The 22,796-nt window shown below is 42.8% G+C and overlaps 1 protein-coding gene across 6 annotated transcripts in view; it reads left to right on the top strand.

Annotated features, from left to right (window-relative positions):
- The window catches only part of LOC115147095 (spectrin alpha chain, non-erythrocytic 1-like), a 63,195-nt gene extending 53,658 nt beyond the window's left edge, over positions 1–9,537 (top strand). For all 6 annotated transcript variants that reach the window (XM_065004614.1, XM_065004612.1, XM_065004611.1 and 3 more), the window contains 18 exons: positions 838–969; positions 1,228–1,365; positions 1,816–1,920; positions 2,307–2,515; positions 2,657–2,899; positions 3,125–3,356; positions 3,543–3,702; positions 3,857–3,933; positions 4,068–4,277; positions 4,373–4,669; positions 4,888–5,000; positions 5,689–5,706; positions 7,757–7,811; positions 7,904–8,100; positions 8,242–8,295; positions 8,484–8,630; positions 8,837–8,984; positions 9,190–9,537. In XM_065004614.1, coding sequence (XP_064860686.1) covers positions 838–969; positions 1,228–1,365; positions 1,816–1,920; positions 2,307–2,515; positions 2,657–2,899; positions 3,125–3,356; positions 3,543–3,702; positions 3,857–3,933; positions 4,068–4,277; positions 4,373–4,669; positions 4,888–5,000; positions 5,689–5,706; positions 7,757–7,811; positions 7,904–8,100; positions 8,242–8,295; positions 8,484–8,630; positions 8,837–8,984; positions 9,190–9,315 — 2,661 coding nt within the window. In that variant the 3' untranslated portion in view covers positions 9,316–9,537. The remainder of the gene's footprint in view (positions 1–837; positions 970–1,227; positions 1,366–1,815; positions 1,921–2,306; positions 2,516–2,656; positions 2,900–3,124; positions 3,357–3,542; positions 3,703–3,856; positions 3,934–4,067; positions 4,278–4,372; positions 4,670–4,887; positions 5,001–5,688; positions 5,707–7,756; positions 7,812–7,903; positions 8,101–8,241; positions 8,296–8,483; positions 8,631–8,836; positions 8,985–9,189) is intronic.
- Positions 9,538–22,796: the final 13,259 nt, after the last annotated feature.

The following is a 22,796-nucleotide window of genomic DNA, read 5'->3' as shown; positions in this document are numbered from 1 at the left end:
GGTGAACGGAACAAAGTACAGAGAGATCCTTGATGAAAACCTGCTCCAGAACGCTCAGGACCTCAAACTGGGGCGAAAGTTCACCTTCCAACAGGACAACGACCCTAAGCACACATCCAAGACAATGCAGGAGTGGCTTCGGATCAAGTCTCAATGTCCTTGAGTGGCCCAGCCAGAGCCCGGACTTGAACCCGATCGAACATCTCTGGAGAGACCTGAAAATAGCTGTGCAGCGACACTCCCCATCTAACCTGACAGAGGTTGAGAGGATCTGCAGAGAAGAATGGGAGAATATCCCCAAATACAGGTGTGCCAAGCTTGTGGTGTCATACCCAAGAAGACTCAAGATTGTAATTGCTGCCAAAGGTGCTTCATCAAAGTACTGAGTTAAAGGGTCTGAATACTTATGTGAATGTTTATTTTTATATAAATAAAAATGTCTAAACTATTTTTGCTTTGTCATTATGGGGTGTTGTGTGTAGATTGATGAGTGGGGGGGGGAAAAACAATTGAATCCATTGTAGATTAAGGCCGTAACGTAAAAAGTGGAAAAAGTCAAGGTGTCTGAATACTTTCCAAATTCACTGTATACTTTGCCTCCTTATTTGAATGCACTTATTCAATAGAAGAGCATCTGCTAAATGACTAAATTGCCTTTTCAATTGTACATCAACCCTTACCAACACGTATCTAAGTAGCCTACCGGATGTGTTTTCACACAATCCAAGGGAAGATGTCACCCATTCAGCACCAAACCCACTGGCTCTCTATACTCCATGGTTCTCACTCCCTCTCTCTCCCCCGTCTCTTCCCTCCTTCCCCTGCCTGCGCTCTCAGAGTAAGCACCAGAAGCACCAGGCCTTCGAGGCGGAGCTGCACGCCAACGCAGACCGCATCCGTGGGGTCATCGACACAGGGAACGCCCTCATCCAGAGAGGGGCCTGCGCCGGCAGTGAGGACGCAGTTCAGGTACACACACACACTTTTTAAACAGCTTACTTGTCCTATACACACACCTTATAATTGTAAGTATAAAAATGTTTATTTACATACAAATCCACTTCAAGGACAAAAGCCTTTGAGAAAAACATGATGATCACATTGCAAACAAATGTTCTCTTTCTATGCAATTCAAGCAACGTGAACGGATTCTTGCCTAGTTCAACATCTACTCTTTTTTTGTCAGTAGTCCAAAACTGGGTGTCTAACCGGTCATGTGTTCTTTAGTCGCGTCTCGGTGCCCTGGACGAGCAGTGGCAGTTCCTGGTGAACAAGTCGGCAGAGAAGAGCCAGAAGCTGAAAGAAGCCAACAAACAGCAGAACTTCAACACTGGCATCAAAGACTTTGACTTCTGGCTCTCTGAGGTAAAAAACAAAAGACAATAAAATACTAAAAATGCAAATGTAAAAATGTAAAAATTAGATCACTTTTGTGAAAGGTTCCCATCCACCACACAATTCTCAGAAGTTAAAGATGCTGATATTAGGTTTATCATGAGAAATCATGTACTCAGTACTGAAAACCCTGATGTTTTAATAGGATTTATCTGAGACCTGCACAGATAGTCAGTAAGATTAGAAAAGGAGAGGTTTGATTTGCTGAACAGACAGCCAAAAAGACATCACCTCCGAGTTTGTTTCCAGCAATTTAGTTAATGTTAGACAGATTTTAAATGGGCTTAAAATAGTTGGATTTGACGCGCTAACTCGTTCACCTACCTAAAAAATAAAAGATACTGAGAAATACTTTTGGGGAAAATGCTCTCCGAAGACGAAGACGATGAGGAACTACCGTTCTCTTGTTTTTCTCTGCAGGTCGAGGCCCTTCTTGCCTCTGAGGACTATGGCAAAGACCTGGCCTCCGTCAACAACCTGCTGAAGAAACACCAGCTTCTGGAAGCCGACATCTCTGCTCATGAGGTAATGTATCCTACGTCCACATATCCCACTGTTAAACTACAGCCACCGCCATCATGGGACTGAGCTTCTTCAGTTGGACCAGGGGAAGACCTCGTCTGAAAATGGCTGAATGATAGTCTGTCTGGCCTCAGCTGGGGGTCCTTGATGTACTTAATGTGAGAAATGCTATATGTGAAATATGTTATCTGTACACTTCCGTGTTAAATGATAACTGGTTGAAAGGTGACACTGGTTCGACATTGAAACCGCTGGTCAATCATCGCCTATTGAACTTATCATTCTTACATAACGTCTTGTCTTTTAATGTTTTTTTTGTACAAATCACTAAAGATATCCACCAGTACAGGTTTGTGCTTTGCGTTGAATGTCTTTCCGTGTGTCTACAGGATCGCCTGAAGGACCTGAACGGCCAGGCCGACAGCCTGACGGCCAGCACAGCCTTCGACCCCACCCAGGTCAAGGACAAGCGCAACGCCGTCAACGGACGCTTCGCCAAGATCAAGAGCATGGCTGGCGGCCGCCGCGCCAAGCTCAACGAGTCTCACCGCCTGCACCAGTTCTTCAGGGACCTGGACGATGAGGAGTCTTGGATAAAGTAAGAGCGCCCCCTGGAGTTGTGGAGGAATGGATGCAAGACAATGTCTTGGAGGGTTGTTGGTGTTGAGACATTGAGGTCAATTACTAACACATTCGCTCTCTTTTTTTCTTTCTCTCCGTCTCTTTAATCTCCATTCAGAGAAAAGAAATTGCTGGTTAGTTCGGAAGACTATGGACGTGATTTGACAGGAGTGCAGAATCTGAGGAAGAAACACAAGAGGCTGGAGGCTGAGCTGGGGGCCCACGAGCCAGCCATCCAGTCTGTGCAGGACACTGGGAAGAAGCTGTCTGATGACAACACCATCGGCCAGGAGGAGATTGAGCAGAGGCTGGGCCAGTTTGAGGAACACTGGACGGAGCTGAAGGACCTGGCTGCAGCAAGGTGAGACTGGACACACACACGCACACAGGTACATTTTGATACACATACACTTACACACACAGACATTCTGACTAACGCGCACACATTCTGACAAAAACGCAATACTGGTATCGTCCCAGCCCAATCTGATACAAAAACAAATGAACATGCACACCACACACCAGTGGAACCCCGTTATCTTGGGCATTCATTGATAATGTTATTTATTTGTGTATGTGTGATCAGGGGACAGAGGCTGGAGGAGTCGCTGGAATACCAGCAGTTTGTTGCGAATGTTGAAGAGGAGGAAGCCTGGATCAACGAGAAGCTGAATCTGGTGGGAAGCGAAGACTACGGGGATACCCTGGCCGCCGTGCAGGGCCTGTTGAAGAAGCATGAGGCTTTTGAGACTGACTTCACCGTGCACAGGGACAGAGTGAATGATGTGTGTTCCAACGGAGACGAGCTCGTCAACAAGGTACGTCTCAGCCAAACACTGACCGGACAAATTATATGTTATGATTAAGAGACCAGGTACCAACTGAATGTGTTGACTTTTTTTTATTTTTTTTATTTTTTTTTACAATTTACACTTTCACTAGACTGGCTGTTGTCCCAGACTGATTTTAAATGCATATGTTGTGTGTCTGTGTCCTTCAATCAGAACAACCACCACGTGGACAGCATCTCAGCCAAGATGACGTCCCTGCGGGGCAAGGTGTCTGAGCTGGAGAGGGCCGCTGCCATGAGGAAAGCCAAGCTGGACGAGAACTCTGCCTTCCTGCAGTTCAACTGGAAGGCCGACGTGGTGGAGTCCTGGATCGGTACGCGAGAGGAGTTTCTCAATGACACTGTTGTGTTCAGTCTTTAAAGCTCTTCACTTTCTTGAGGGTGAACTAACTCAAAGTTTTCACAAAAGATGAAAGGATGTGTATTTGAGTGCATTATTCAATCTGTACGGTCCGGTTGTTTGTGCAGGTGAGAAGGAGAACAGCCTGAAGACTGATGACTACGGACGAGATCTCTCCTCTGTGCAGACGTTGCTCACTAAGCAGGTACGCTGTAGCAATGTCTATCTCCCAAATGAGGGATGCCACGGCCGCCATTTTCTGCCAGAAAAGCTCACCTCACATCAGCTAGACACATTCTCCCATGCCTCATGTTCCTCCTTCCCTCCTCGCGTCTACAGGAGACGTTTGACGCTGGTCTTCAGGCCTTCCAGCAGGAGGGTATAACCAACATCACGGCCCTCAAGGACCAGCTGCTGGCGGCCAAGCACGTCCAGTCCAAGGCCATTGAGGCCCGCCACGCCGCCCTCATGAAGCGCTGGAACAAGCTGCTAGACAACTCACAGGCTCGCAAGAAGAAGCTGCTGGAGGCCCAGGATCACTTCAGGAAGGTAGGATATCTTAATGACTACAATTCATAGATTATCATCATTGGTGTTCATATTATAGTCCGTCAAACATCACTGAATCGAGCCCCCCCCCTCAGGTGGAAGACCTGTTCCTGACCTTTGCCAAGAAGGCATCGGCCTTCAATAGCTGGTTTGAGAATGCAGAGGAAGACCTGACGGACCCGGTGCGCTGCAACTCGCTGGAGGAGATCCGGGCTCTGCGCGACGCCCACGAGGCCTTCCGCTCGTCGCTGAGCTCCGCGCAGACCGACTTCAACCAGCTGGCTGAGCTGGACCGGCAGATTAAGAGTTACCAGGTGGTGTCCAACCCCTACACCTGGTTCACCATGGAGGCCCTGGAGGAGACCTGGAGAAACCTGCAGAAGATCATCAAGGTGAAGAGGGGTGGGAGATAGATCTGGGACCAGATCTGTTTGTGCTGTATCTCCAACAGGGTGGGAAATTAACACTTGCCAAATGTGGGTAGATTTTCAGTAGCCACGTTGGCGGGTGATCACACAGAGCATTTGGGAAACATTTTATTTTAATACAAGGGGGGGGGAATCTGCATTTTGTCTGGGAAGCACTTCATCCCATCCATCCATCTATATAGGAACGAGAGCTAGAGTTGCAGAAGGAGCAGAGAAGGCAGGAGGAGAACGACAAGCTGCGGCAGGAGTTTGCGCAGCACGCCAACGCATTCCACCAGTGGCTGCAGGAGACCAGGTAGGGTCTGGACCTGTTGTGCTAGGAAGGCAGTGCACTTGCTATTTGATATATAGGTATATTCTAGGAATAGGATGGGAGAATGTTAATACCATTCCATTTTAAAAACCCAAATAAATGTACATGCATCACCTTACCCAATAAGAAATCAATGGAGCTACCTGAACTTTAAATGTGCATGCTGCTCAGAAATGTATGTCCTGTCTTTCTCTGCCACTTTGTTGTTCTCTGGCCATAAGGAAACATGGTGCTATTCATCGGAGCGACGAGTGAACAGTTGCAGATAGATTTGTATGAAACTGACATGATGCTCGACTCCACCAGAGATCGTTTTCTTGTCAATTGTACACAACACACTTGTGTCTGCAATGCTCTGAATGTTTTTCCTCACTGAATAGGCCACAGGCAAAGCATGATTTTGTGTATTTTTGGTTGTGGGTGGATGGGGAGCACTGTTACAACTTCTACACAACCACACAAGTGATCTGTGAATGTTTCAAACTGGATCATACTGCGGATGTACCTGTGCTCACACTGTATTTCTGTGTTTGTCAGAGGGCAATGACCATGGTGCCCCTGCCTAGTGTTTCTAACCATTGTCTCTTTCTCCCCCCCCCATACCCCTTTCCCACTTTTTCCCTCTCTTGCTGCTACCTCGCTGATGCTTGGGAATCACTCTGCTTATCAGGACATATCTTCTGGATGGGTGAATATCACATTTTACTGTCGTGTGTGTGTGTGTGTGTGTGTGTGTGTGTGAGTGGGGTCAAATCAACATAATGCGAAGATGATGAAATCAAGGTCTGTGATCTGAAAGATGGGTAGATTGGAGTGATGGCGCTTTGTTGAGCCACTGCAGGTTTGGTATCAAGTCGCTGGTTACATGTTGCATCATACATGTTGCTTACATAGAACCACCAGGTAACTGTCTCCACGTGAAGAAGTTGAAGGTAAAACTGGACCACTTTCACTTTAGAGGATCTATATTTTGTGTACACGCCCTTTGTTTCTGTATGTCTTGTCCTTTTTCTGACAAATGTTTTCATCTTTGTATAATTTCCTTGTGAATGGTGCTCCCTTTTCTGTTCTTATTTACTCTCTTTTTTTACATCCTCCTTCTCTGAATAGCATAGCTTATCGAAGGGTTGTCCGTGTCTTTCAGTATGAAGTCAGTGATGATCTTTCCGGAAGGTCTTCTCCTTTTTCTCCCATCATTACTTCCATCGTGCCCTCTGGGTTGCATGTCCTCATGCTCTTTTAAAACCAACCATTTGGGCTCGGTGTGCTCAGTTTCATCTCTACTAACTTTACTGCAATGTAGCTCACTGAAACTAAGATCAACCTCGTGATTGGTCTGCATACTTTTTTCAAGTCTGACTACATTGAGCACTGTTTTAAAGGAGAGCTGAATTTGTTCATTCATTCGCAACAGATTCAGAGTCAAATGTAGTTTCCAACACTGTGCACTGTAGCCCTAACCATGGTATAGATTACCACAGCTATCAGCTTCTTTGGCATGGATTGATTGGCTTTGTGCAAAGGCCAGTGTATTTTAGGATTTCTTGTGGTTTTTCTTCGTACTTTGAGTCATTTTTCCACCATTTGAGGTAAGTCCTAGGGAAATGGATGGCTTTGAACATTTTGAGTGTAAGGAAACAGTTATTCTTTTTACTACTATTTTGTACTTCTGTTTCCCTACTTTTTTAAATTTACCAAATGTTTCCAGCCTTATGTTCTCTGAAATTTGAAGATGGTTTGCTATTTTTGATGAGTAGTAAATGAGTAAATTGCAAGATTTGTTTGGAATCTCTTGAAACGCCACTGGTATATTCAAATGTATGAATTGAATCTTATTATCAAAATGAGAATGAATCATAGAGTAGGAATGAAGTTGGATCTCTGGTTAAGAATCCAAGGAATGAATCAGAGTAGGAATGAAGTTGGATCTCTGGTTAAGAATCCAAGGAATGAATCATAGAGCAGGAATGAAGTTGGATCTCTGGTTAAGAATCCAAGGGTTCCTACCAGTGGTGGAAAAAGTACTCAATTGTCATACTTGAGTAAAAGTAAAGATACCTTTTTTTTATAGAAAATGACTCAAGTGAAAGTCACCCAGTAAAATACGACTTGAGTAAAAGTCTAAGTGTTGAGTTTTAAATATACTTAAGTATCAGAAGAAAATTAAATGGCTAAATATACTTAAATATCAAAAGTAAAAGTATAAACCATTTCAAATTCCTTATTAAGCAATCCACATGACACAACAAAAAAAAATTGAATAGCCAGGGGCGCACTCCAACACAACATTTACAAACCAAGCATTTGTGTTTAATGAGTCTGCCAGATCAGTGGCAGTAGGGATGACCAGGGATGTTCTCTGTTTAGTGAGTCCTCCAGATCAGTGGCAGTAGGGATGACCAGGGATGTTCTCTTGTGAATTGGACCATTTTCCTGTGGGGGAAAAAAGTACTTTTTGGTGTCAGGGATAATGTACATTATTTTTATTTTTGGAATGTAGTAAAGTAAAAGTTGTCAAAAATATAAAAAGTAAAGTACAGATACCCAAAATAACTACTTAAGTAGTACTTTACACCACTGTTTCCTACTACCAAGTTGGTGCGTGTGCATTTGTCTGAGACTGCGTGTATGTGACTGACTGGATCACCTGATCTTGATGGCTATGGCATGTTGTTTATCCCAATATTTTATCAGCCTAGAATTCTCCTCTCCCCTGACACTTGTGTATATACATCTAGGTCCTGTATGGTAGAAGAGTCCGGAACCTTGGAATCACAGCTTGAGGCAACCAAGGTAAGAAAGAAACCCTTGTCATTTATGCTGGAGACAACCATTTTGGCCATTTCATTACATAGCCTTACCTGTGTGTCACTCGCACTCTGTAGCGTAAGCACCAGGAGATCCGGGCCATGCGCAGCCAGCTGAAGAAGATAGAGGACTTGGGAGCGGCCATGGAGGAAGCCCTGATCCTGGACAACAAGTACACAGAACACAGCACGGTGGGCCTGGCCCAGCAGTGGGACCAGCTAGACCAACTAGGAATGAGGATGCAGCACAACCTGGAGCAACAGATCCAGGCCAGGTCAGAGAAAGGGAGACTGACACACACACACATACTATAAACTCCCATGTTGATAGCCCTTATAGATAGTTCTCAAGCAGTAAACCTATTTTGGCCGACGTGTTCCTTCACTCCTAATCTGGTCATATCTGTTCACTGCAGGAACACCACTGGAGTGACAGAGGATGCCCTGAAGGAGTTCAGCATGATGTTCAAGTGAGTGGTGGTCATTTTCACTGTACCTTTTGGTCATACCAAGTAGCTTAGGTGAAGGAACCAGGACAGTGTGTGTGTGGGGGGGGAAGAAGGAGCTTGCCAGGCTGAAATGCAAAGAAGCTCTCCCTTTGCGCTTAGTTAGATGAAGGAACTTAATAACCTCAACCATTTTCCCTTTTACTCCCCAGGCATTTTGACAAAGAGAAGTCTGGTCGTTTAAACCATCAGGAGTTCAAGTCGTGTCTGCGCTCGCTGGGTTACGACCTGCCAATGGTGGAGGAGGGAGAACCAGACCCCGAGTTCGAGTCCATCCTCGACACTGTCGATCCCAACAGGTCAGGAACCCCAGCTCTATTCAGTCAACTCTACTTGGGGGTTTTCATCTGGCCAATCACTTGTTGGAATAGTATTTGAAAAAACGATTAAACCTTCCCAAGAATGTTACTTTATTATTCAGAATGGGTGTGTTAGTGGTTTGCCTCATATTTTGTTTATATTTCTTTGATTCATGGCTAACTGGTGTTGTGTGTGTGTGTTTCAGGGATGGCAATGTGTCCTTGCAGGAGTACATGGCTTTCATGATCAGCCGCGAAACAGAGAACGTAAAGTCCAGCGAGGAGATTGAGAGCGCCTTCCGAGCCCTCAGCGTCGATGCCAAGCCCTACGTCACCAAGGAGGAGCTCTACCAGGTACTTATACGCCAACCTTCCTTACACCACATTCTGACTCGACTGTTTCTCAGTGGCTAATGAATAGGACCAGAATATTATGAATATGAGCTGCAGCCATAAAATGTGCATTTTATAAATGGCTCTGAAATAACTTATCAAAACTTGCATAAAACCTCTGAAGAAATACCTGCTGAATCTCTTCTTGTTTCTCCCCCTTTTTTAGAACCTGAGCAAGGAACAGGCAGACTACTGCATCTCGCACATGAAGCCCTACCTAGACGGCAAGGGCCGGGAAATGCCATCTGCCTTCGACTTTGTTGAATTCACCCGCTCGCTTTTCGTCAACTGATCCCTTGCCTGCCAGTAACCAATCGGGATGCATTTGCCGCACACACACACACATATGTCAAACTAGAATATATCTCTCACTTTTTGTGCTTCACTGCCAAGTGACTCTGTCTGCATTTGAATGTTTGTGCTTTTGCTGGATTTAAGAACCCAGAGACGATCTGCTGTAACATCACAATAAGGACTGTTGTTCGCTTAATAAACGCTACTGGTTAGAACTGGACCTTTCTTCTCTGTACCTTTCTATTACAACATGAATCCACCTTTGTTTCAGTTCAGTATAAAAAGGAACAACCAGTCTGAATAACCACTCCGTGCCTATGGAGTAATAAATAAATACACATTTGCTGTTTCAACATCTCAAAAGCATTTGAACTCTTATTTATTTAACCAGGAAAAGCCCATTGAGACCCAGTCTCTTTTTCAAGGGAGACCTGGCCAAGAAGGCAGAAACAATCAATATATTAGAAAACAATTCAACATGATCCAGCCTAAAAAAAATAACATTTACACTCTTAACAGCCTTCCATCAAAAAAATGTATTAATTCAGTGTCACTAACATATCTAGTTGTATACTATTCCATGCCTCTGGTGCACAAGACGAGAACGCAGTCTTGCCTAATACTGTAAATGTCCTGGGGAATATAAGCAACCAGGTATGGTAACTGCTGGTGGTGGACACCAGACCATCAAGGGAGTTTACCCAAAAGGGTTTTGTAGATGAACATGTACAAATGTAGCTTTGAGCATAAAAAGTGCAATGGTGGGTGAGTGACTAGGCATTTGTAATAAAGCGCAAGGATGCATGATTAACTGTCCAGCATCTGTAAGACAGCCCACCTGCATATACAACAAATCACCATATTCAATTAGAGAGAAAAGTGGCCCGAACAAGCTTCTTAGTGGGAAGCAAGCCTTATTACAAAAATAAAACCCCAATTTCAATTTAAGCTTCCTTACAAGATTATCCGTATGAACTTTAAAGGACAACTTGTCATCCAACCATATACCTAGGTATTTATAGGAAGACATTTCTTCAATGGATAAGCCACCAGATGTGGCAATACTAACCTTCTCTGGCAGAGTTCTAGCTCTGGTAAAGGTCATGAATTTGTTTTTTTGTACATTCAAGATCAGTTTGAGACCATAAAGAGGCCTGCAGTGACTGAAAAGCAGTCTGGAGCTCTTCAACAGCCTGAACCAGAGAAGGAGAATATGAATACCATCTGTACATAGATGCAATTTTGACGGTTGTATCCCATTTCCGTAAAAAAATTGAACACAGGAGCTAAAAGGGAACCCTGGGGCACACCTCTATTAATCTCAAGAAAGCTAGATTTACGAGTGTCAGCAATATACAGTGTTCTGTCAGAAAGATAGTTTCCTAAACAAATTTACTGCCCCTTCACTGAGACTAATGTTACTAAATCTAGCTAGCAACCATTCATGGTCAACAAATAGAGCAGCATAATGCTGCTTTTAATCAAGTGCATTTAAGATGCCATTTGCCTCCTAATCTCCTGAACAAATGAATTCAATGTAATTTAGTTTGCGCAGGACATCAATCAGCTAGTTAAGTGCATCTCCCGAACCCGGGTGCGGTCTGTAGCATCCGACGACAGGGACGTCCTTATATATTGTGGTAAACCGTGGGGTGTTGGGTTTAGCGTGCAGAGACAGGGAGGTTTTGGTCCGCAAAAACACCTTTAACAAGACAGAAAATAAACATAACAAAGAAATTCACTTAGTTTTAGCTCGGTCCTTCTTCTCTGCTGTGGCTTGGTGTCGGTCTCTCCTGCGGTGTGCCACCTTGCTCCTTTTATTTGGCCTCCACGGGTGGTTGGCACCAGTTTTGCCAACATATTTTCAGAGTAAATTGCTAGAGGCAGGTTGATTTGTTGCTAAATGACGTTGTGATGTCATTGCGTGATAACGTAAAATTGCGTCATTGCGTGAAATACACAATAACGTTACTCAAATTGACTGGCCATCTCGGCAAAAAATATGATTTGACATTTGTTCAGGTACAGACTCCGATTCTTTTCTGTACAATTTTAATTGAGACATGTTGATTGATGTTGTAAGTTCAAGCATTCGTGACCAACCAACTATATTCATTGGGGTTGGCAAGTCGAACCCGTACTACTGCTGCTGCAGTCAGCCAACAATAATTTGCAATTTGCTGAAATTGCTGCTGGCCTTCTGCTGCCTGTGCACGAGCTGAGCGCCTGCTGCTGACGTCACTCACAATGTATTTTTGCAGCCAGAGACGTGTGTTGTGCCTGAGTGTGTGACAGAGAAAATCGTGTTTATGTCATTTAGAGGGAAAATGCGTGCATTTTAGCGCGAGTCACTTTTCAAAAGTTGCTGAAAGTTCAAAATACATGTTTTAAGTAGCTAAATTTGTTGCTAGGTGCTGTTTGGGGAAAAAAGTTGATAAATCTAGCAACAAAATTGCTAAATTGGCATCACTGGTTGGCACTTTCCTCTAATTACCTCCACTTAGTGTTGGGTGCCCAGCTCCCGTATTCCCAGCAGAGGGAGCCAACGTCGCCTCACGCACCTCCCCTCTATTACCATCCCCCGGGGTAGACCTCCTGGGATACCACAATACGTTCACTTTAACCGCAAGCAAATTCAAAAGGTTTAGCTTTGGTAATCGAGAGAATTTCAGGGGTGTTAAACTCGGATTTAACATAAATTGCAACCCCTCCCCTTACTCATCCGATCCGTTCTAAAAACCGTGTACCCATCAATAGAAATCGAGTTATTCGACACAGATTTCTTCAGCCAAGTTTCTGATAAAACCATTTTGTCAACATTTGTCATATTGGCCCAGATTCTAATCATGTCTATTTCTATAAATAGACTCCTGACATTAACATGCAAGAGGCCAACAGCATCCGCATTAGGTTTGGATTTACTAGTTTCCACTACCACTTTACTTCTCTTATTTCCTTTTGCATTCGCCACTGTAATCCAATTCTTCTCATCTCCTCTCAACACTTCATCTGATTCAAACAGAACACCTGCTTCCGCCATTTTCCCCCAACGTATTGACAGACAGCCATATTTAGAGGTGGACTTCCGTTTATCACGGTGTCGCACCAATGTGTAGTGAGCAGCAATAGTGGAATCAGCGGTTAACCTTCAAAATAAAAGTCCCCAATTGAAACTGATGAAAATAACCTGTTCCCTTCTAAGCGCCATTATTACCCTTTCATTGGTCCAGAGTTGTCGTTTTGGCCCAGTTCGAATACTTTTACAATGCACCCTTCATTCTTCCCTTCCTTGAAGTAATCACTGATATGATTTGGTTGTATTGGTGAGAGCAATAGGGTGATACCTTGCTGATCTGTAAGCTAAGCATTTAACTCCAGTGTCCATGTTATGTTTATGAACTGCAAACATTAATATTGACACTGGAGTTAAAACCTTAGCTAATAGCCCATAGGCCGACAGACGGCGATATTGAAACGACTCAATGTTGACATCTGCCAGTCATTGGGCTACTAAGCTAGCTGATCTGCCTGCGACATTCAAGCCCTACCCTACCCAGGCCTGCTTGCTTCTGCCAAATGTACAGTAGCGATGTGTTGTGATAATTGTGTTGTTTGCTCTATAACTTGTTAGTTCATATATGCCTTGTGACTGTGATATATTGGCCTAAAGGCCGAGACAATAAGAAGACACAGTGGCAGAATAAATTCAACCACACCTTTGTTTATTCACAAAACCGGAGAGTAACATATGTCCGGTGAAGTCCACAAAACATTTTGCATGTAACATGTAAAACAAGTCAAGTTAATGTTTCCAACATTTTCAGACTACTAAACAACTTTTAAGTCGCAAAAAAACTAACAGTTGCTTTATTTTACTAGGCAAGTCAGTTAAGAACAAATTCTTATTTTCAATGACAGCCTGGGAACAGTGGGTTAACTGCCTGTTCAGGGGCAGAACGACAGATTTGTACCTTGTCAGCTCGGGGATGTGAACTTGCAACCTTCCGGTTACTAGTCCAACGCTCTAACCACTAGGCTACCCTGCCGCCCTTTTCAACATCATCAAATCACCTCTGCTTAGTCTAATACAGTGACAACTAAAAGATACCAAAAACAACTTAGTCCAGTCAACGTAAGTTATATATGATGGTTTAGATTTATCTGTGCGCGTGTCTTCGTACCTTTCCCTAGGCCACCTGGCTAAAATGCTCGCTAGCCTAACTTCCTTTCACGGGCAACGTTAACTAGTTTAACATTAGCCTTCTACATCTAACTACATATTGAATTTCCATCTTCTCAGACCAGGGGCACAATGTATGAATTTATGGTTGGAATAGCATTGCCATTATAATCATTGGCTAGTACAGAGAATTGAATAAAACCACAAAACCACATCTCCATTAATGGCAAATTTAGGATAGGGCCCATTTTCCGGAGGACAACAACACAACAATTCAAGTTGTTTCTGTCAATGACGTACTGCTCGATGTTATGTGATTGGAGTGAAGCCAAATCAAAACTGACTTCTCTTGACGCTTTCTTTTTGACCATTTACAGTTGAGCTCACTTAGTTTAGCACAATGCTGATTACATTTTATTTTATCAAGGGAGGCCAAATGCTTGCTGGCTTCCCTTGCATTCAATGCTACGACAATGTCTTACTCTTTTGGACCAGACACCATCAGACATATGGCCTACATATACAGATACAGAGGGGTGCTGTTTTGTTCTCTCGGATGCTTTCTCCGGTAAGATATAATCATCCTCTGGTGAATGTAAGGACATTTATGAAACGCAGAGACACCAGATTGGGGGAAGCCTGGATTCTCTTGGCATCCATGAATACACATCCTGCCCTAAATCAGAAATAACTTAATTTGTTAGTAAATCCATTAGCTGCTCCTCTCTGCCTGTCACTCGCTTCCCGCTCATAGAGCCCCACAGTGGAGGTGTCATAATACCCGAAAACCTAGTGGTGAAACAGGGAAATGGTTCCAATTGTTTTTCCACCATTCATTTTCCCCAGGGGGAATTTTAGAAACACTTAAATTAAGGAGTGTGTTTTGTGTAGGTTTACCCTGGTGTGGTGTTTTGATAACCATGTAAATCTCTCTCGGACAAGGTGACTTTTATCAATACATTCATCTATATTTACCCTCAGATTCGTAAATGCTATTTAGCATCAAAGTAGACATCATGCAAGATGACAAATCCCTGCAAGCTCCTGCACATCATCTCTAGCTGACACATTTGCTAACAGGTATTGTGTCAATTTAAAACTTGCACAAGACAGTTCACAGAATTGTAAATTTAAAGAAATGTAGCCAAATTATGAATTACTAAATTTAGCTTTAGATAATACAGAAATTCTTACCTTTGCCTCGATTCAGCAGTCTCGTCCAGATCATCATGGCATTTGTAGTTGTTTTATGATAGTCACATTAGCAGCTAATTAGCATTTCATTTTGGGGGGTAAATACAGATGAATATATTGATAAAAGTCAGAGAGATTTACACAATTATCAAAATGTCACGCCAGGGTAACTCTACACAAAACACAGCCCTTGTTGTGTTTCTAAAATCCCCTACAGGGAAAAATGTGGAGAAACGATTGGAAATACTTCCTTGTTTGACCACTATGTTTTATGGGTATTATGACTCATACTGCGGTACACTATGGCCGCTCTGAGTTGGTGAGTATCCATCCATAGCAACAGCTCCGCTTGGGCTGCTCTGCTCGATGACAAGACATGAGAGAGTAGTGAGCTGTTAACTACTTTTCGTCACTCTAGAACTCAAGGAACATTATTTTCTGAAAAATAATCTCTCCTGTTTTATATTTGACGAGGTTGAAGCACTTCTGACACAAAGTTAAGATCTTAGTCAGATATGACTGTACTACGCAACAGAGCATGAGCAAATGCTCTGCTTCAAAATGTTAGTAATACATTTTGTGATACCCGAGCCCTACCGTACCCTAGTTATTGATGAAAAAACAGGCTCTACCCAGCCCTAACTCGATGTACACTACCGTTCAAAAGTTTGGGGTCACTTAGAAATGTCCTTGTTTTTGAAAAAAAAAGCACATGTTTTGTCCATTAAAATAACATCAAATTGATCAGAAATACAGTGTAGACATTGTTAATGTTGTAAATGACTAATGTAGCTGGAAACCTAGAAGACCAGCATCCCGGAGTCGCCTCTTCACTGTTGACGATGAGACTGGTGTTTTGCAGGTACTATTTAATGAAGCTGCCAGTTGAGGACTTGTGAGGCATCTGTTTCTCAAACTAGACAGTAATGTACAGTCGTGGCCAAAAGTTTTGAGAATGACACAAATATTAATTTCCACAAAGTTTGCTGCTTCAGTGTCTTTAGGTATTTTTGTCAGATGTTACTATGGAACACTGAAGTATAATTACAAGCATTTCATAAGTGTCAAAGGCTTTTATTGACAATTACATGAAGTTGATGCAAAGAGTCAATATTTGCAGTGTTGACCCTTCTTTTTCAAGACCTCTGCAATCCGCCCTGGCATGCTGTCAATTAACTTCTGGGCCACATCCTGACTGATGGCAGCCCATTCTTGCATAATCAATGCTTGGAGTTTGTCAGAATTTGTGGGTTTTTGTTTGTCCACCCGCCTCTTGAGGATTGACCACAAGTTCTCAATGGGATTAAGGTCTGGGGAGTTTCCTGGCCATGGACCTAAAATATCGATGTTTTGTTCCCCGAGCCACTTAGTTATCACTTTTGCGTTATGGCAAGGTGCTCCATCATGCTGGAAAAGGCATTGTTGGTCCCCAAATTGTTAGAGCCCTCTTTCTATTCTAGTTAGAGGCAATTTGCACTGTTCTGTGAAGGGAGTAGTACACAGCGTTGTACGAAATCTTCAGTTTCTTGGCAATTTCTCGCATGGAATAGCCTTCATTTCTCAGAACAAGAATAGACTGACAAGTTTCAGAAGAAAGTTATTTGTTTCTGGACATTTTGAGCCTGTAATCGAACCCACAAATGCTGATCCTCCAGATACTCAACTAGTCTAAAGAAGGCCAATTTGATTGCTTCTTTAATCAGGACAACAGTTTTCAGCTGTGCTAACATAATTGCAAAAGGGTTCTCTAATGATCAATTAGAATTTTTTCAACTTGCATTAGCTAACACAACGTACCATTGGAACACAGGAGTGATGGTTGCTGATAATGGGCCTCTGTACGCCTTTGTAGATATTCCATAAAAAAATGTCCTTTCCAGCTACAATAGTGATTTACAACATTAACAATGTCTACAGTGTATTTCTGATCAATTTGATGTTATTTCAATGAACAAAAAAATGTGCTTTTCTTTCAAAAAACAAGTACATTTCTAAGTGACCCCAGACTTTTGAATGCTAGTGTATGTCGTCATTCTCCCTTGCTTGAGGAACAATAGATAACTAAAGAGGAAAGCCCCACCCCCCTTGTGCTATGTCATGACTTCCCTGGACCACCTACTGAGATGGGCCTTTTGTTATGTAAATCATTTACATTACATTTACATTTAAGTCATTTAGCAGACGCTCTTATCCAGAGCGACTTACAAATTGGTGCATTCACCTTATGACCTCCAGTGGAACAGTAGTGCATCTAAATCTTTTCAGGGGGAGGGGGGGTGAGAGGGATTACTTCATCCTATCCTAGGTATTCCTTAAAGAGGTGGGGTTTCAGGTGTCTCCGGAAGGTGGTGATTGACTCCGCTGTCCTGGCGTCGTGAGGTGTTAAACAGGGTGAAAATGAGATGCCACTTTAAGGTGTTTACATATCCTAATAATTCGAAAGATAATCGCCGTATGCTTACTTAGATTATGACCGTACTCAGATGAAGATAAGCAGAGTAAGGTGTTTACATGACTAATGCCATACTCAACCCACTGCCATAATCAGTTTAATTATGAGTGTGCATGTAAATGTAGTCACATGATTGTCAAGATAATTTTTTGTCACGACAAACGAGTGACAAGGAGACTTGCACGCAAGCTAGATCTGACCTAAGAGGGTCACATTCTCTGGGCCGTGTTCGAGTACTATTACCTTCTCATGTGTATTCAGTGGTAGAATTCTCAACTGCCACCAGCCAGCCGAAGTTGCTGCACTGTTTGAGAGATCTAGCAAGTAGGACTTTCATTGTACGGTGTGTACGTACACCTTACTGTATCCTGTGTATATGTCAAATAAACTTTGATTTGACTACTTTGAAGAAATGCCAGATCTGGATGTTGAAAGCTGTGACAGAACTTGCTTAAGGGACAGATCGAAATTTACTGGGGAAGGGGCTGGTCCAACTCAAGGTGTCATAAAAAAAAATGCATCCACTCCCCAAAGTTACATATATTTTCACACGACCGTCCCCTTGTACTGTAAAATAAATTGAACACCCTACCCCCTCAGAATGAACTTAAAGTAATGTTTAGGACCACAAATAATAACTGTAGAAACACTGTGTTTATAAAAGTGGAAGGGCTTACGGGCCAGAAGGTTGAGGGTTCACCGACCACCCACAGACAAGCTCACTCTCCCTGAATGTTTCATTACACTACGATCAGAGCCGGCTGCAGACAATGATTAGGGGGAAGTCAGATTTTCAACATTTTGATGGGCTCCCGAGTGGCACAGCGGTCTAAGGCACTGCACCTCAGTGCTAGATGCGTCACTACAGACATGCTGGTTTGATTCCATGCTGTATCACAACTGGCCGTGATCGGGAGTCTCATAGGGCAGCACACAATTGGCCCAGCATCGTCCGGGTTTGGCCAGTGTCGGCTGTCATTATAAATAAGAATTTGTTCTTAACTGACTTGCTAGCACTGGAAAGTTGTAAGTTCCCGGGCCTACACATCACAGATAAAAATAAATAAATGGGCCACCCACACAGACAGTGTGGTGAAGAACCTCAGGAGGCGGAAGAAATTTTGCCTGTCACCCAAAACCCTGACAAACTTACAGATGCACAACCGAGAGCATCCTGTCGAGCTCAACCGCAAGGCTCTCCAGAGAGTGGTGCAGTCTGCACAACACATCACCAGGGGCAAACTACCTGCCCTCCATGACCCCTACAGCATCCGATTTCACAGGAAGGCCAAAAAGATCATCAAAGACAACAACCACCTGAGCCACTTCCTGTTCACAACGCTATCATCCAGAAGGCGAAGTCAGTACAGGTGCATCAAAGCTGGAAGCGAGAGACTGAAAAACAGCTTCTATCTCAAGGCCATCAGACTGCTAAACAACCATCACTAACTCAGTGAGGCTGCTGCCAACATATAGACTCAAATCTCTGGCCACTTAAATAAATGGATCACTAGTCACTTTAAATAACGCCACTTTAATAATGTTTACGTATCTTACATTACTCATATCACATGTATATACTGTATTTTATACCATCTACTGCACCTTGCCTATGCCGCTCGGCCATCGCTCATCCATATACTTATATGTACATATTCTCATTCACCCCTTTAGATTTGTGTCTATTAGGTAGTTGTTGGGGAATTGTTAGATTACTTGTTAGATATTACTGTACCGTTGGAACTAGAAGCACAAGCATTTCACTACACTCGCATTACCATCTGCTAACCATGTGTATGTGACCAATAAAGTTTGATTTGCCTAGTTAAATAAAGGTTACATTTCAAATAAATAAATAAATGCATATTTATAATTATATAGAATATATGCAACAAATTTTCCACCAACAGGTTTCTGTGGCAATGCACCACATAACCATAAACAAAGCATACCGACTTCGGGCACTTCAATATCATGGTTTGCGTTTTCAACACAGCAATGAATAGACTATGTAAATCTCAAACAAACAGAAAATACATCCCTCCCTACCTTGCAGGCTTACCCAGGCTTACCCAAGCTTGGCTTGACACCTGGCCAAACCCTCCCCTTTCCCGGACGACGCTGGGCCAATTGTGCGATGCCCATATGGGACTCCCGATCACGGCCGGTTGTGAAACAGTCCGGGATCGAACCGGTCTGATGTTGGCCAACTTTTTGGTGTTTTGTAACTGATGTGTCTTTCCATTCATCAATTGGCCACTGCACAGTTTGGATTGATTGATTGATTTCATGTCAGTAAAAAAATGATATATACAGAAATATATTTCTTAAAGTGACCAACATTGAGCAATAAAGTCGGGGACTTATTTCCATTGTGGTCCCTATTTAAAAAAAAAAAACATATAGTCATATACAATTACATAGATACAGACACATTACAGAGCTAGAGATGAAAATAAGCTCAACCTCCAGATGAGGGGTGTGTTTAAGTACAATTGTTTGGCTGGTAGCTTCTTTTTTTTTCTTTGGTTCTTTAGATGTTTGGGGCTGCTGGTGATCCATGATGTGCGGACATAATCAAAGTGACAATGGACTAGCGCACTTGCCAGAGTCTTTAGGGTGTCTATAGCTAGGTCTCCATCCAATTGGCGACAGATTTTCATGTGATTATTCTAATATCTTCATAAAAACAGTATGCCATTTCAAAATTTATTTGAGGAAAATTTGGCACCGAACAACATGACCGGGAAGATTTTAATTTACCGGACATTTGAGAAATGATATGGACATCCATATGCATTCAGATCCAACCTGGTGCAGCCAGCACAATCAATAAATGAGGGATGTTGGCCAAATGAGCCACATTTATGTGTCCTTAAAAACAGCCTATAACAAATTACAAAGACACTGTTCCTTGTGTTTCGATGTGTAGCATATGCAAAACTTTATTGACAATTTTTATTTTTGGGGGGGTTATGCTACTTTCCTAAAACAATAATTGTCCACCTCACGCTTCTGCTGTCAGACATTTGAGCACTAATTGTATCAGGGCATTGCATGCAAAGGCCTATTCATGGGTTGCATGTTTCGTCACAATATTGTTTTGAACTTTAGTTTTGTACTGACGCCCAACTGAGCATTCTACTTAATGCATCATCAATGAGCGCTGATGAAGATTTCATCAAAAGTGCATTACAGTGGCTTGGAGATACAATGCCATTCAAAAGGAGGCAAATAATTTGAAGGAAAACCTTTTGTCATCATCTTGATATCACCATATTGACTTTACAGTATAACGTTAGCTGGTTAGCTAAAATTGAGGGGTCACCTGATTTTAACTAGCTAACGTTAGCATTGATATCTATTTATTTTTACAAACTTTGCTAGCTATTGACATTGCCAGCTGTCTAAAGTAAATTTGACGACATGATAATACTGTCAAAGTTGTTTCCTACTAAACATTTGACTACTTTAGCAATGTCATCATATTTCCAAGCACTATAGTGTAACTTTCACACTAAACAGTCGTTAGCCTCTATAGCTTATTAGACTATTTCGCCACCGGTAGAGAGAGAACGTTCATAACAATGGCATGACGAGACAGAGTGCCAAAGGTGCAACCTATGAATAGGCGTTGGTGTCCACTGTATGATACTCATATTTTAATAAATATACTATATATATATATATATATATATACACTGAACAAAAATATAAACGCAACATGTAAAGTGTTGGTCCCACGATTCTTAAGCTGAAAGAAAAGATCCCAGAAATGTTCCATTTTGTGCACAAATTAGTTTACATCCCCATTAGTGAGCATTTCTCCTGTTCACCAGAGCTGTTGCTAGATAATTTAATGTTAATTTCTCTACCATAAGCTGCCTCCAAAACGGCGTTTTAGAGAATTTGCCAGTACACAACCGTAAACCACGTGTAACCACTCCGGCCCAGGACCTCCACATCCGGCTTCTTCACCTGTGGGATTGTCTGAGACCAGCTGATGAAACTGAGGAGTATTTCTGTCTGTAATAAAGCCCTTTTGTGGGGAAAAACTCATTCTGATTGGCTGGACCTGGCTCCCAAGTGGGTGGGCCTATGCCCTCCCAGGCCCACTCATGGCTGCGTCGCTGCCCAGTCACGTGAAATACATAGATTGGGGCCTGATGAATTCATGTCAATTGACTGATTTCTTTATAAACTCAGCAAAACATCCCTTTTTCAGGAGCCTGTCTTTCAAAGACAATTCGTAAAAATCGAAATAACTTCACAGATCTTCATTGTAAAGGGTTTAAACACTGTTTTCCATGCTTGTTCATTCAACCATAAACAATTAATGATCACACCTGCGGGACAGGTACAGGATGGCAGCATCAACAACTGTCCGAGATACACCAGGAACGCACAATCCCTCCATCAGTGCTCAGACTGTCCGCAATAGGCTGAGAGAGGCTGGACTGAGGGTTTGTAGGCCTGTTGTAAGGCAGGTCCTCACCAAAAATCACTGGTAACAAAGTCGCCTATGGGCACAAACCCACCGTCGCTGGACCAGACAGGACTGGCAAAAAGTGCTCTTCACTGACGAGTCGCGGTTTTGTCTCACCAGGGGTGATGGTCGGAATCACGCTTATCGTAGAAGGAATGAGCGTTACACCGAAGCCTGTACTCTGAAATGGGATCGATTTGGAGGTGGAGGGTCAGTCATGGTCTGTGGCGGTGTGTCACAGCATCATCAGACTGAGCTTGTTGTCATTGCAGGCAATCTCAACACTGTGCGTTACAGGGAAGACATCCTCCTCCCTCATGTGGTACCCTTCCTGCAGGCTCATCCTGACATGACCCTCCAGCATGACAATGCCACCAGCCATACTGCTCATTCTGTGCGTAATTTCCTGCAAGACAGGAATGTCAGTGTTCTGCCATGGTCAGTGTTCTGCCATGGCACCTCTGGGACCTGTTGGATCGGCCAGAAATGAACGGGAACTTGCAGGTGCCTTGGTGGAAGAGTGGGGTAACAACTCACAGCAAGAACTGGCAAATCTGGTGCAGTCCATGAGGATATGCACTGCAGTACTTAATGCAGCTGGTGGCCACACCAGATACTGACTGATACTTTTGATTTTGACCCCCCCCCCCCTTTGTTCAGGGACACATTATTACATTTTTGTTGGTCACATCTCAGTTGTTGAATCTTATGTTAATACAAATATTTACACTTTAAGTGTAAATAAACACAGTTGACTGTTCATGAACTGTAACTCAGTATAATTGTTGCATGTTGTGTTTACATTTTAGTTCAGTACATATAGCCTATATAAAGGGAGAGAAGCTTAGGCCTAACCCCAGGAGATAGATATATGCCAGTGGCATGCTATGACTCCAACATGCATTTCTTTGTCAGACGGTTACTGCGTCTGCTATACAAATATAGACGTACAGGAGGGTAAATTCGTAAATTTTCTAGATGAATATTTTTGGATAAAGATAAGCATTATATTTTTTTAGATTATAGGAGTAACTCTGTTAGGCTAGAAACAGACTTCCTCACCTCAAACTCAACTGTCGGGAGTCAGTTGGAGCACCGGGGCACAAGGCCTTCATTTCATAGGCTGCATTAGCTAAAGCTTAATAATAGCCACACCATAACCTCACA

Source organism: Oncorhynchus nerka, linkage group LG19 (genome assembly GCF_034236695.1).
Source record: "Oncorhynchus nerka isolate Pitt River linkage group LG19, Oner_Uvic_2.0, whole genome shotgun sequence".
NCBI lineage: Eukaryota > Metazoa > Chordata > Actinopteri > Salmoniformes > Salmonidae > Oncorhynchus > Oncorhynchus nerka.
The sequence above is the reverse complement of the archived record's forward strand: the minus strand, read 5'-3'. Positions and strand labels throughout refer to the sequence as shown.